Source organism: Corylus avellana, chromosome 1, assembly GCF_965113065.1.
Source record: "Corylus avellana chromosome 1, dhCorAvel1.hap1.2, whole genome shotgun sequence".
NCBI classification, from domain to species: domain Eukaryota; kingdom Viridiplantae; phylum Streptophyta; class Magnoliopsida; order Fagales; family Betulaceae; genus Corylus; species Corylus avellana.
Window position 1 is genome coordinate 44,219,792 of NC_142490.1, and position 14,194 is coordinate 44,233,985.

The 14,194-nt window shown below is 34.2% G+C and overlaps 1 protein-coding gene across 1 annotated transcript; it reads left to right on the forward strand.

The window, feature by feature from the left end:
• Positions 1-1,644: 1,644 nt before the first annotated feature.
• On the forward strand, positions 1,645-5,456 carry LOC132170279 (G-type lectin S-receptor-like serine/threonine-protein kinase B120). Its single transcript, XM_059581196.2, has 7 exons — positions 1,645-3,209; positions 3,476-3,586; positions 3,705-3,928; positions 4,019-4,229; positions 4,322-4,559; positions 4,659-4,806; positions 4,910-5,456. Exons 1-7 carry the CDS (start codon positions 1,940-1,942, stop codon positions 5,219-5,221), a joined length of 2,514 nt encoding a protein of 837 aa, XP_059437179.2. The 5' UTR covers positions 1,645-1,939; the 3' UTR covers positions 5,222-5,456.
• The last annotated feature ends 8,738 nt before the right edge of the window (positions 5,457-14,194 follow it).

Here is a 14,194-nt window from a genome sequence, read left to right on the forward strand (position 1 = left end):
TCATTCTCATCTTGCTTTCTAAAGTTACTCTTTATTTAAACAGTACTCCCTACTTGGTGGAAAGCACTGTTTACCCAAAATTTTCCTCAAAATAAAGAGCCCAATGAAGAGTAAAAAATGAGCATTTTAGTATTTTAATTAGCTTGCTAAACCTAAAAAATGAAGAGCTGGATGAGAATGCATTTACACCAACTTTGACAATTCTTCTATTATTAATCAAAGAAATTGACACCCTAAAGGAGAAAAGAGCTTCCAAGAAAGAGTAGTGTGAATCCCCCAACCAACCGAACCCATTTTCTTTCTTCTCTTGGACTCTAACGCGTTCAGCTAAGCTTTCTTCTTCGGTGCACGGCCTTTCGAAGAAATTGAAGAGAAGAAAACAACCCAGTTGAGGAATATTCTAGAGGAACAAGATGACAGTGGGATCCCTGAGATTCCCTTGTTGGGTCCATTCCCTCTAGGTGAGTTTAACCTCTGTTTTTCTAGGTTTGTTAATTCCGCAATCAGTTGACGCCTGTTTTGTTTCACGTGGAGAATTCAACGTCTCCTTTAATGAACTCATAAAAACAACATCATTATTTCAACACTCACATGGGGTTGGCTGGTGGGGTCTGAACCCGTTAACTTCGGTGTTCAGACTCAGAGCAGCCCAGCTGTGTTGTGTTGTGTTGTGTCGTATTGCTTGCCGTGGATATTCACTTCAATATATATATATGCCTTCACAATATTTGTTTATCAATGAATGATAAACCATTTTTTGGTATAAAAATTGCCATACAACTGATTTATTAGTTTTTTCTTTGTTCTTATATATATATATATATATATATATATATATATAGAACAAAAGAACAAGTTTAGTTGAATGGAGTTGTTACTATTTTTGTAAAATCTTAGAGAAAATATATAATCACATCTATCATATCACCCCAATTTAACTAGTCAAATTGGGTTTTTTTATAATTTCTTATAAAAATACAGTTTTACTTAGTAATTAAGTAATGTGAGACTTTAACACTTATGATTATCTTTATAAACTGTAAATCTTATGCGGTCTTTCTTTTCATTTTCTCAATGTCAAACAGATGTTACAATTTTGTTGGTTTTGAGGTGAGCAATGAATCTCAGACTTCCTATATTACTAAGAAGGGATTACGTGCCTAACATGTTTTTTGTGGAAAAATTGTGAGTATGCTCCATCAGCCAAACTTGAGCTCAATATCTCACCGACATAATTGATATCTAGCAATAGGGACAGGATCCTGTTCAATCGGACTTTCTAGTGTGAGAGTTTGTTCGGATTTTCAACTGTTCAGACAAGCAAGTTGGACCGAAAAAAGCTTTCACATGAATTAACATGTTGCAGTGCAATAGAACAACCCGGAATCTACAAGTAACCATCACACTGTTGTAAATCATAATTAAGTTGAAAAGCTCCATATTGCAGAAAAGATTAGTCTTGACAAGCAATTATATATATAAGCTTAAAAATGAAACTTTCCTGGTGCCTGGTCCAGTGGCTTTTGGTGGGTGCCAAATTACCAATGGGTAAATTAACATCATGTCCATTACCTACTTAAAAAATGCAGAAAAGAAAATTCCTAATTATTAAGAAGGTGTTTTGGAAACGTGTCAATGGCGTGTAGGATAGAAAATGTGAAAACTTTGTGGCTGTCACCTAACCGATATTCTTCCACTAATTTGCATTTTCTGCATAAAACTACGGTAGATCGCCAACTAGAGCTGGTCAATGTATATTTTTCAAATGCGACTTTCTCAAGTCCAACTTCTCCATCTCAGATGATCACAAAATATATTCACGATAGCAAATACTGGCGGCCATTAATGAAGATATCTCTTTGATATCAGACACCATTAATATTACTACTTGAAAATCTCTTTCAGCAGGTGAATCTCGACAATCCTCACCTACTGTAAGATGGGCATCCCTCTGTTCTCGTTCTTTTTCATTTGCTGCTTTCTTTCATTGTTTTGCCGTGCAGCCAATACAATCACACAAGGCCAATCCTTTAGCGACGGCCAAACTGTGATATCAGACGGTCAGAACTTCGAGCTGGGATTCTTTAGCCCTGGAAATTCATCGTTACGATACGTTGGAATATTGTATTACAACATTACGGACCGATCGGTCATATGGGTTGCAAACAGAGAAAATCCAATCTCTGATAAATCCGGCTTCTTTAGGATTGGAGATGACGGTAATTTGATGGTTTTCGATGGAAATAACAATTCGGTGTGGTCAAGTAATGCTTCAATCCCATCAAAAAACACAACAGCAAGCCTTGGTAGTGACGGAAATCTCATCCTCTCTGGCAGTGACAAACAGATGATCTATTGGCAGAGCTTCAATGATCCTACAGACACATATTTGCCTGGGATGAGAGTGAAAGTGAATGCTCAAATGGGTGAGAACCGAGCTTTCACTTCTTGGAAATCTGCTAATGATTCTTCAACAGGAAGCTACTCCATGGGGGTTGATCCTCGTGGCTCACCACAGATAGTGATATGGGAGGGAGAGAATAGGCGGTGGAGAAGCGGGCAATGGGATGGAAGAATTTTCTCAGGCGTTCCAAATATGACAGCAAACTATATGTATGGTTTTGGACTTTCTGATCCGATGAATGGAAGCAGTTATTTTACTTATACCCCACACAACAGTGAGGATAAGTTGAGGTTTCGGATAAGTTGGGATGGATATGAAGAGCAGTTCATTTGGGAAGAAGATAAGGGGAAGTGGGGTGAATTGCAATCTCAGCCGGCTAACGAATGCGAGCTCTATAACAAGTGTGGTGATTTTGGGGTTTGTACTGTGTCGGATTCACCTAAATGTAGTTGTATGAAAGGATTTGATCCAAGGTACCCAAATCAATGGAATATGGGGAATTGGTCTGGTGGGTGTGTGAGGAGGACTCAATTGCAGTGTCAGAGGAATATGACAGTGGGAAATGATGGAGAAGACGGGTTCTTTGATATGAAGTGCATGAAGTTGCCAGATTTTACAGATTTGACACAGGTGGGTTTCAATGAGAGTTGTGAGGATAAGTGTCTGCAGAATTGTTCTTGTACTGCATATGCAGATGTTGATGGGATTGGGTGCATGATATGGAATGGGGACTTGATTGATGTTCAGCATTTTCCAACAGGTGGGAATACAATACATATCCGTCTTGCATATGCTGACTTAGGAGGTAAGTTCCAATCCTATTGTCATTGTTATTGTTCTTGACTTGGAAGTTTATCATAATTATTCAAAGAGCAGAACCGTTAAATATGGGAATTTTTCTAAGATGTCACTGAAATAATTGCAAAAATAATTTGCTAAATTACATCTCCATTTGGTCAAATCTGTAATGGAAATTCTTTTATTCCCTTTGGTTGTGTAGAAGATGCTAGAATAGCAGACAATATATGCAATCTTGCATATCGTGACATTCTTGTCTCTTCGTATATATAGGTGGCAAGAGCAAATTATCCACCCCTGTGATAATAATAATTGCTGTAGCGGGAGTTGTCCTCCTAGGTGTATTCATATTCCTACTATGGAGGTTCAAAACAAAACTGAAAGGTAATGCCTTAATTTTTCCGTTAGGCTGATGAAAGTAATAATTTTCAAGGAAGCTTAAGAAAAATGTAATTATTCATGATTTTAACTTCTCACTTCTTTCTTTTTTTGCCCACCTCAGTTGCGTGTTGCAAGAACAGCCATGACATACCAATTTTAGAAGTGAGCAGAAGTGGAGAGTTTTCTGCAGATCTTTCAGGATCAATTGTTGATCTTGCCATTGAAGGAGATCAAGGAAATAGACCAGAATTACCATTATTCAATTTCAGTTGTGTGGTCATTGCTACAAACAACTTTTCTGAAGAAAACAAGCTTGGGGAGGGCGGATTCGGTCGTGTCTATAAGGTGAATATTTTTCCTAAGCTTGTCTTCTAAAGTTCAAAGAAGGGAAGTTGAAAATGTCCTAAAGATTTTACTACTTTTTTCCATTACCAGGGGAAGCTTCCAGGGGGACAAGAAATAGCTGTAAAGAGACTTTCAAGAAGATCTACTCAAGGTTTGGAAGAATTTAAGAATGAGATTATACTGATTGCCAAACTACAACATAGAAATCTTGTCAGACTATTAGGCTGCTGCATTCAAGGGGAAGAAAAGATGCTGCTATATGAATACCTGCCAAACAAAAGCTTGGATGGCTTTCTTTTTAGTATGTTCCCTTTTCCCAATCTACAGTTTGCTAGTGTGCTAGCAAGAAGTTTCTTTCTATAATTGTTTCCGTTTTCTATTGAACTTATGCAGACCAAACCAAGCGGTCACTGCTAGATTGGAGGAAACGTGTCACTATTATTGAAGGGATTGCAAGAGGACTCCTTTATCTCCATCGAGATTCGAGGTTGCGAATAATTCATCGGGATCTAAAGGCGAGCAACATTTTGTTGGATGAAGACATGAACCCGAAGATTTCAGACTTTGGCATGGCCAGGATATTTGGAGGAAACCAACATGAAGCCAATACAAACAGAGTTGTTGGCACCTAGTAAGTATGCCATGTCTATGCATGTACACTATATGTCTGCCTTTCATCTCTTGTCTACATCTTATTAATCTGGATTTCACAATCCTTGCTCAAATGTAGCGGCTACATGTCTCCTGAATATGCTATGGAAGGCTTATTCTCAGTGAAATCAGATGTCTATAGTTTTGGGGTGTTACTCCTCGAGATTGTAAGTGGCCAAAAGAACACTAGCTTTCGCTTATCTGAACACTTGAGCCTTATCGGATATGTAAGTACATTTACTGTTCTTCCAGTTTACTGTGGGATTAAAAACTAAGCCTCTAATCATTGATTAGATGTTGTAGTGACATAGTCTCTTGGAATGGTATTAGGTATGGCATCTTTGGAATCAAGAAAAAGCAACCGAGCTCATTGATCCTTCTATTCGGGATGCGTGTTCTCGAGATGAAGCATTGAGATGCATTCAAGTGGGGATGCTGTGTGTCCAAGATTCTGCAGCTCAGAGACCAACTATGTCAAATGTTGTGTTAATGCTAGAGAGTGAAAGTGCAAGTCTTCCATTGCCTAGACAACCTACTTTTACTTCGATGAGGGACAGCTTTGTAGAGACAGAATCCTATACAGATGGCCCTGACATCGTATCCTCAAACGATATGACTGTTACAATGATTTTGGGAAGATAGTAATTTTTTCCCTTTCTTCTGCTTCTAGCAGTGTGTATACTTTTTTCCTTTTTTAGCGCACAATATTCATTAAACGAAGTATATTCCATATTCCATCAATATGATTTTGGTTAGAAAAAGTTCCTTCATAATCAAATGGGAAATTGCCTAAAAATTGTATTCTAAAAGATGATCTCCCTGTGCTTGTGAGGTCTGAAGAGCTGTAAGCTTGTATACAGAGTTTTGAATTTGCATCCATGTAGTGTTTTGTCTTTAGAATGGTTGAGAGTATTTACAAAACTATCAAAGGTAGTGTTTTATAATAGTCTCTGATTTTTCCAATCAACAAAAGAAAAGAATAGCAGGGTCAGAAGTAATCAAAGTTGCTTCTAGAATTGAATTATTGTCAGAGAGGGACTCCTCACAGACTGAAAAGAAAAACAGAAGGTGGAGGTGGGGAATCTAGAGAATTTCCCCTATGGAAGAGGGAGGAAAAAAAGAAAAATTGTAAAAGGGTGGCTCGGTCACACCCGTCCTAAAAGAAAGTGACCAGACCCTTCGAGTTGAAAGACCAAACCACTCGTTTGCACTCCCGTTCAGACAAGGTGCAAATGAGCCTCTCAGGATCCTGACCCAAGATACCCGGATGCATCCCACATCCGAACGGGATTGCGGCTGGGAACCCTGGAGAACTTACTAAGGAGCTCGGTCGCGCATCTCGTCCGAACAAAGTGCAACCGGGGATCCCTAGAGAGAACTTGGCAAGGAGCTCGGCCGCACCTTTCATCCAAATGAGGTGCGGCGGAGACACTCCTAAAGCGACCAAAACGTAAAAGAAAACACAATCTTTTAACAACTCTGAAACAGTGTAATTGTTCTCCTAAAATCTATACTATTGTATTATTTAAGTTAGTCTGTAATGTGGAGGACAAGTTCAATCTAGAATCAATTTCAGCCTTATCAAAGTTTGAGTTCTTTCTTCTTCTTTTTTTCGTTCAAAAGACGTTGAAGCTTCTGCATTTTTTTTTCTTTCGCTATCCGATGGGTCATCAAGTTGGGGATTATATATGAAAAATGGATTCTTTCTATTGTATTTGTTACTGAAAAGGATACTTTACCTATTATGTGCTTTGAATCCTCTGAATGATTGACCTGGGAAAAATCCTTGATGATAGTCCAAGGATTACAATATTGTATCAATAAAAGCACGTGGAAGGCCAAAATGAATTGTATAATGCCAATGGTAGAAGAACATATATTCTATAAGAGTTGGTTTATCTGCTCCCATTGTTTACTTGGTCTGAATAACATTAGTCAATTGGTTGCGATGAAGCCAAACTTGAAGTTTTGAACATATATATTTAATGTTATAATGCTTTGTAATATGTCTTTTTTGTTGCAGTTTTGATAGAAAGCCAAGTCAAAACAGCTACTTTTAAAGGAGGCCCATTTATTCCAATTCCCTACAACCAGGCATTTCTATATCATCAGACCAACTTCTCGATCCCTTGAAGCTGTCTGTCTACGCATCTTCACCAAAAAGCCATCATGCAGTGGCATAGGACGTGACACAATGAGGGATTTTATTCCTTGGCAATGATATTAAGATCTGATATGTACTTGCCTTTTGAGATGGCTTTTCGTATCAGTGATTATTTGGTGCAATAATTTAATTAATGGGCTCATTGCTTTCTATGCTTTGTGCATGTACCCAAGTTTGCAATTTTCTTTTGGGGGAAATTCTACATATATATACCTACTCTCCTCAAATTACCACTCAATAAACAATGTTTTTCTCAAGCTTTTAATAGGACATTGTTTTCCCTAAACTACCAAAAATTGTTAATACTCCCTTAAGACTAGTTAAAAGACAAAAATGCCCTTCTCAATTCTTTTGTTGCTGATAGTTAACCTTGGCCTTGGGAGTCGCACATTATAGAGTAATGCTATAAGTTCCTCTTGTGTTTTTTCAATAATGATGTGACTATTAAAATCATCATTGGGCTTGTCATTGATCATTATTGAATTTTGATCAAATGATGATTTTAATAGCCACATCATTCTTAGAATGACTCAAGAGGGACATAAGAAAAACTTATAGAATTACTCCACATTATATGCTACAAAGAAACTGCCTTCTAGAATTACCCATAACAAGTAATCACCCCCTAAATTGTTCCGAAATTCTCAAAATACTCCTAATTTTTTTATTTTTTTTATTTTTCAAAAAAAAAAAAAAAAGTGGCAGGAATTGTCTGGTGACCCACCTTGTTATTCATGAGTCACTAGACTCACGGTGCAATTTTTATAAATCAATGTAATTTTGTAATTTTATAAATTTTATAGGGGTATAAGGGTAATTTCACTTATTTAATGTTTGATTTAACCCTAAACCCTAACTAGAGGGGTGACATTGCAAATTTTAAAAAAAAAATTAAAAAATTAAAAAATTAAAATTAAAATTGAATACATTAAATTAAGATATTTTGAAATTTGGGGAATGATTGCAAAAATAATAAAAGTTGATGAATTAAATAAAGTTTTATTAAACTATTATGATTTCTCCCACCAAAAACAAACTCTTTCTGTTTTTTTCTTCTTCTTTTTTTTTTTTTCTAATTACAAACTCTTTCTGTTTGAATGTCATTGTTCTGTGATTTGTTGCTTTCAACAATTGAAAACGTCACTAAAGATAGTTACCCCAGACCCACCCACCCCATGCTTGTGGCTGCAGCCTTTCCCAACTACAATTAATTTTGTATGAATCTGAAGTCTAGCAAACCAATTTTAAAAAACACCAATTGATGTTTTTGACCCCAAAAGACAAGAGTATAGGACAGCCGACATTTGTCTTCATTTGCATTATCTTTTAAGGCATGTTTTCATACCCATAAATTCATTTTTCATTTTTCTATCAGTTTCTAGTGATGTATGGAGATTTTAGTCAAACAACTCTTGTTTAAAAGTTCCATCTCATACGCATAGTCTTACATCCATCAAAAGATAAGAACAGTTTTCAACAAGGTTGTTTTCATTAGGAATAATTATTCCTTGTCTACTTGATAACTAGATTGAATAATGTTTTAAGCCGTATTTAAATGTTGTGGCCATTAATTAAAGAATCAAATTTATTAATCATATCATTTCTTGATTGACAATGAGTAGAATATATATGATTTTGATCTCAAGGGGTAGCTTAATCGGTGAGGGACTACGTTTCATAAAGCAGAAGTCACTCGTTCGAATCATCCTCTCCCAATTTTCTCCCCTTATGTGGACATAGAAGCCATCCATGGTTGATAAGGAGGCGCCATGCAGGACAGCTCAATAGATTTTGAGACTAAAAGATATATATGATTTTTAAATTGAACGAGAAGGTGACCAAGTAAGCTTATCAGCAAATGGAAGGGCCAAACAGAGGAAGGGCTTAACTGCAATAGAAGTTCTCATCCATGGTTGGTAAGGAGGAGCCATAAAAGCAGGGCGGCTCGATAGATTTTGAGACTAAAAAGGCGATAATTAGTTTAAGTGAGACACTTTCTTATATTTAAATATTAAATAAATAATTTTTTTTTTTTTTTATTTAAAATCATTCTAGATTTTGAGGCCTAATATGCCGGCTGGACGATGTAATGTTGGAGACTTTTCATCTTTAAGAATGCGACTTTTAAATTGATGTTTGAGAAGAATTTTATAGACATTGGAGACTTTTCAAGAATGTGAACATTGAATTTTAGGCTTTCAAAAGGGAAAAAAAATGCTATCAAATTGAACACATTTTGAATTGGACAGACTTTTCCTCCAAATTGGGCTAGAAGAACTTCCTGCAACTCAATCTATAAAAATGATACGTGTTATTTGAACATGTGAAATATACATGTTTTTTTAATAGCATGAACAAAGTTTGAAAAGATAATATTAGGGTGAAATTCATTTAATCCTATCAAACTACCATTCCAATGACAATCTACCCCTCCAAACTATCAATCGCAACAATTTACCCCATAAACTATCAAAACAATGACAATGTATTCCCAATTTAAAAAAAAAATAACAAAATTACCCTTACTAAAATAAAAATACTAAATTTAAATTTTTATTCAAATTTTTAAGGATATTTTTGCTTTATTGAAAATTCTATAGGGGTAATTTCGTCATTTTGCTAACATTGAGGGATACATTGTCATTGTTTTGGTAGTTTTGAGGGTAAATTATTGTAATTGATAATTTGGGGGGTAGATTATCATTGGGGTGGTAGTTTGAGGGGATTAAGTAAACTTTACCCATAATATTAAAACTCATATGCATATCACATGTTATTAAAAAAAATGGACACATGTCATTTTTATAGAATGAGTTTAAGACAGTTCTTCCAACCTAGTTTGGCGGAAAACTCTGTCCTTCTAATTGACTTTCTATTTTTTTTTTCTTTTTTCTTTTTTTCTGAAATCTAATATCTTGGGTATTAAATAATTGGGGACCTTGAGAATTTACTAACTTTTTCTTTTCATAATGGAGGGCGGAATATTTACTACCATAATTGGAACCTTAATTTTAAATGGAAAGAACTTTTATTGCAATTATGCCTAATTTGTGCATAAAAGTAAGAGACCAAATGCTCAACACGACCTGCCTTTTTCTTTCTAGTGCAAGCAAAATCCTTTGACCTGCATAATCTTCCATTGTAGGCCTACTTTTTCTTTTTTTCTTTTTTTTTTTTCTTTTTTTTTTTCTTTTTTTTTTTTGGCTTCGGGCATTAATTAAAGAATCAAATTTATTGATCATTATCATTTCTTGATTGACTATGACTAGAATATATATATATGATCTTGACCTGAAGGGCATATGAAATGGAAATGGAAGGGCCAAACAGAGGAAGGGCTTAACTGCAATAGAAGTTCTCAACTTCTCATCCATGGTTGGTAAGGAGGAGCCATAAAAGCAGGGCGGCTCGATAGATTTTTTTTTTTTTTTTTTTTTTTTGACATGTCCATGCAAAGGAAGGAGGAGAAAAAATTCGAACTAGTGACTTCAGTTTCATAAGGCGTGGTCCACAGTTGATTAAATTACCCCTTAAGACGACTTGATAGATTTTGAGACTAAAAAGACGATAATTAGTTTAAGTGAGACACTTTCTTATATTTATATATTAAATATCATTCTAGATTTTGAGGCCTAATATGCCGGCCGGACGATGTAATGTTGGAGACTTTTCATCTGTAAGAATGCAACTTTTAAATTGATGTTTGAGAAGAATTTTATAGACGTTGGAGACTTTTCAAGAATGTGAACATTGAATTTGAGGCTTTCAAAAGGGCAAAAAAATGCTATCAAATTGAACACATTTTGAATTGGACAGAGTTTTCTTTCAAATTGAGTTGGAAGAACTTTCTCTAATTTAATTTATAAAAGTGACGTGTTATTTGAATATGTGAGATGCACATATTTTTTTAATAGCAGAGACAAAGTTTGAATAAATAATATTAAAACTAATATGCATCTCACATGTTATTAAAAAAAAAAGGACAAAGTTTTCCTCTAAACTTGATTGGAGGGATTTCCTTCAACTTAGTCTATAAAAGTGTATCCCTTAACATGTGAGATGCACATGTTTTTTTTAATAACAGGGACAAAGTTAGAATAAATTGTTAAAAAAACTCACGCGCATCTTACATATTATTAAAAATGGGACACATGTCACTTTTATAGATTAGATTGAAGAAAATTTCTCCAACCCAGTTTGGAGGAAAACTTTATCCTAAAAAAAATGGACATATGTCATTTTTATAGAATGAGTTTAAGGAAGTTCTTCCAACCTAATTTGAAGGAATACTCTGTCCTTCTGAATCGACTTTCTATATTCCTTTTTTTGTTTTTTTTTTTTTTCTCTAAAATCTTAATATCTTGGGTATTAAATAATTGGGGACCTAGAACATTTACTAACTTTTTCTTTTCATACACGAGGGAGGAATATTTACTACCATAATTGGGACCTTAATTTTTAATGGAAAGAACTTTTATTACAATTATTGTTTTGGCCCTTATTTTATTAGGAAACCGCCTAATTTGTGCATAAATGTAAGAGACCAAATGCTCTATACGACCTGCCTTTTTCTTTCTAGTGCAAGCAAAATCCTTTGACCTGATATAATCTTGCGTAGGCCTACTTTCCTTTTCTTTGGGGTAAAATCTATTTAGCCCTTTCAAACTACTACTCTAATAATAATTTACCCATCAAACTATCAATTACCACAATTTACCTCCAAAACTATCAAAACAATGACAATGTATTCCTCAATGCTAACAAAATGACGAAATTATCCCTATAAAATTTTCAATAAGACAAAAATACCCTTAAAATTTTGAAAGAAAATTAAATTTTAGTATTTTTATCTTTATTTTAGTAAGAATATTTTCGTTATTTTGTTAAAATTGGGGGTGCATTGTCATTAATGTTTTAGTAGTTTGAGAATAAATTGTCGCAATTGATAGTTTGAGGAATAGATTGTTATTGGAGTGATAGTTTGAGAGGATTAAGTAGATTTTTTACCCTTTTTTTTTACTTTTTTTTTTTTTGGTTGGTGATATTGGCAACTCTTTACAGCAATATGAGGTCCTGAGGTGCTGAATTGAAAGTGTGATACATACCCCCCCCCACCCCCCCCCCCCCCCCAAAAAAAAAAAAAAAAAAAAAAAAAGGAGTTTGATCCATCATCCCTTCAAGAAAAGGCTAGCTTTAGGCCTAAATGATTGGTTTATTTTCATATTCCTTGCTTTCTGTACTCCATGCATGCACTGAAATTTTGATGTATCTTGCCACCGCACTTGGTGACAATGCTTGCATTAATTTGATATGTTGTGCAACCCACAATTTGTTATTTTATCAAAACTCCTTTTCCCCTTTCTCATTTCAAATATTCCTTCTTTCTCAAATGGCTTTCATAACATGTAAGAATTCATAAACTCCGATCTAGTCCAACTTCTTTTCAAAAAAAAATTCTCTATTAAACATTTGCATGAAGAATTCATTGGTAAAATGTTTTAAAAAGATTAAATTATTTATTTATTTATTAAGTTGATATTTTTCGAATGGTTAGCATGTGATATATTGACAGTTTGAGTAATTAATATAGACTTATTTCTTTATGCATGGTTGAGTGAAAGGGTAAAAGTAGGGATGGATATGGGTTCGGCCGATATCGGTAGAGATATTTTTGCCTACCGATTCATGAAAGTCGGTTAATTAACCGATTTCATGTTGACATTAAATAGTTTTGACTTTTTTAGTTAATCAATTAGGGCCTGTTTGTGTCATTGTGTGTGAGTTTAAGGGGTCTAAAAATGTGTTTAACACTTAAAAGTTTGTTTTTTTTTAAAAAAAGTACCGGTTTAGTAAAAAAAAATTGAAAGTATTTTTAAGGGTTCAAAAAGCCAAAAAATGACCAAAATGCACTTTTGACAAAAGTTTAAAAATGAAGCTTTTGTCAAAAAGCGATTTTTTGACTTAAACATGCTCAAACACAATCACAAACATGTTCTTTAGTCTGTAAATAGGTCAGTTAATTATCAGTTACAAATTTTTATGTTAAAATTTATCAACATCCTTGTAACTATAGAATCAGTAAAGCGTATGCTTTATAAATGAAAAGAAAAAGTAAATTCATGGAATACGGACCAAAAGGACAATCACAAATCAGCTGGACGAACACAATAAGAAAACCTACCAGATAAAATTCAAAATTCATTTAAAAAATCGGTTAAGTTAGTTAACCGACAAAAAAAAAAAAAAGCCTATCACTTACCGAATCAAACCGATGTTGAAACAATATTTTATTTCGTCTACCAATCGCTGGAAGTCGGTTGTCGATCGGTGATAGTTTAGTAGCGGTTAGTAGGTGATTAACGATAAATGTGCTCACCCATAAGTAAAAGAACGAAGTCCTTCAAAGTAAAACATGTTACATGTAAGATTTTGAAGTAAGCAATGATTTAAGCCACCACCAAACGTGAATGCTCATTACATTAAGGTTAGTCTTCTACATGGTCGGGCGATTTTATCTTATAGTGGAATGATACTAAAAAGAGAACATATTAATAAGCCTTCATTAATGGAATTTGGAACACATGCCCTCAAAGTCTATGCCTGAAATTGACCTCCAAGTGGAAAGGTGAAAAGCCTTATGCATGCCCAACTAAATTTATAATTCGATAATGATGTTTTTATGTTTGTATGTTTTTATGTATATTTCTTTATACATATATATATTTCATCTATATCTATTTATTTTAATTCAAAAATAAATGATAATTATGATAAAGATAATAGATACTTTACAGTACCTTTTTTTTCTTTTTTTTTTTTCTTTTAAAAAATCTTTACAGCAATGAGAATAAGGTTTTTTTTTTTTTTTAAAAAAAAGGATGATTACTTTTTGCCCCCATAAACTACAGCGTCTTGATATTTTCCTCTCATGAACTATCAACTATGACACCTGACGCCATCAAACTACCATCTTATGACAAAAAGCCCATTTCCGTCAGTCAAATGGGTTAAAATTAATGGACAATGGTCATGTGCAAGTAATGTGCCATTATAATTTTTTTTTTCTTCTACTTTTGCCCTTATTTTAAATTGTTTTCATGTGTTGGATTATGGTTTAAGAGGGTATAGGCGTCATTTTCTCAATCTGAAGTGAGAGCAAAAGTAAAAGAAAAAAAATTTAAAATGACACATGACTTGTACATAACCGTTGACTTTCAATTTTAACCACTTTAACTGATAGAAGTGGGCTTTTTGTTATAAGATGATAGTTTAATGACGTCAGGTGTCATAGTTAGTAGTTTATAGGAAAAAATTACTAAGGTGCTCTAAAAATGGGGTAAAAAGTAATTAATTAATTTCTTTTTTTTTTTTTTTTTTTTTTTTAAAAAAAGGTCATCTGCCCATTATAAGCCAGCAAAACCCATGTGCAAGCCCAAGTTGTGCTTCTAGAG

Bases quoted from the DNA above. Each gene is read 5' to 3' on its own strand.
- LOC132170279 (XM_059581196.2), top strand. From the start codon at position 1,940: ATGGGCATCCCTCTGTTCTCGTTCTTTTTCATTTGCTGCTTTCTTTCA. The intron at 3,587-3,704 runs GTAATGCCTTAA...TGCCCACCTCAG, and splicing joins GTTCAAAACAAAACTGAAAG to TTGCGTGTTGCAAGAACAGC. The intron at 4,230-4,321 runs GTATGTTCCCTT...GAACTTATGCAG, and splicing joins CTTGGATGGCTTTCTTTTTA to ACCAAACCAAGCGGTCACTG.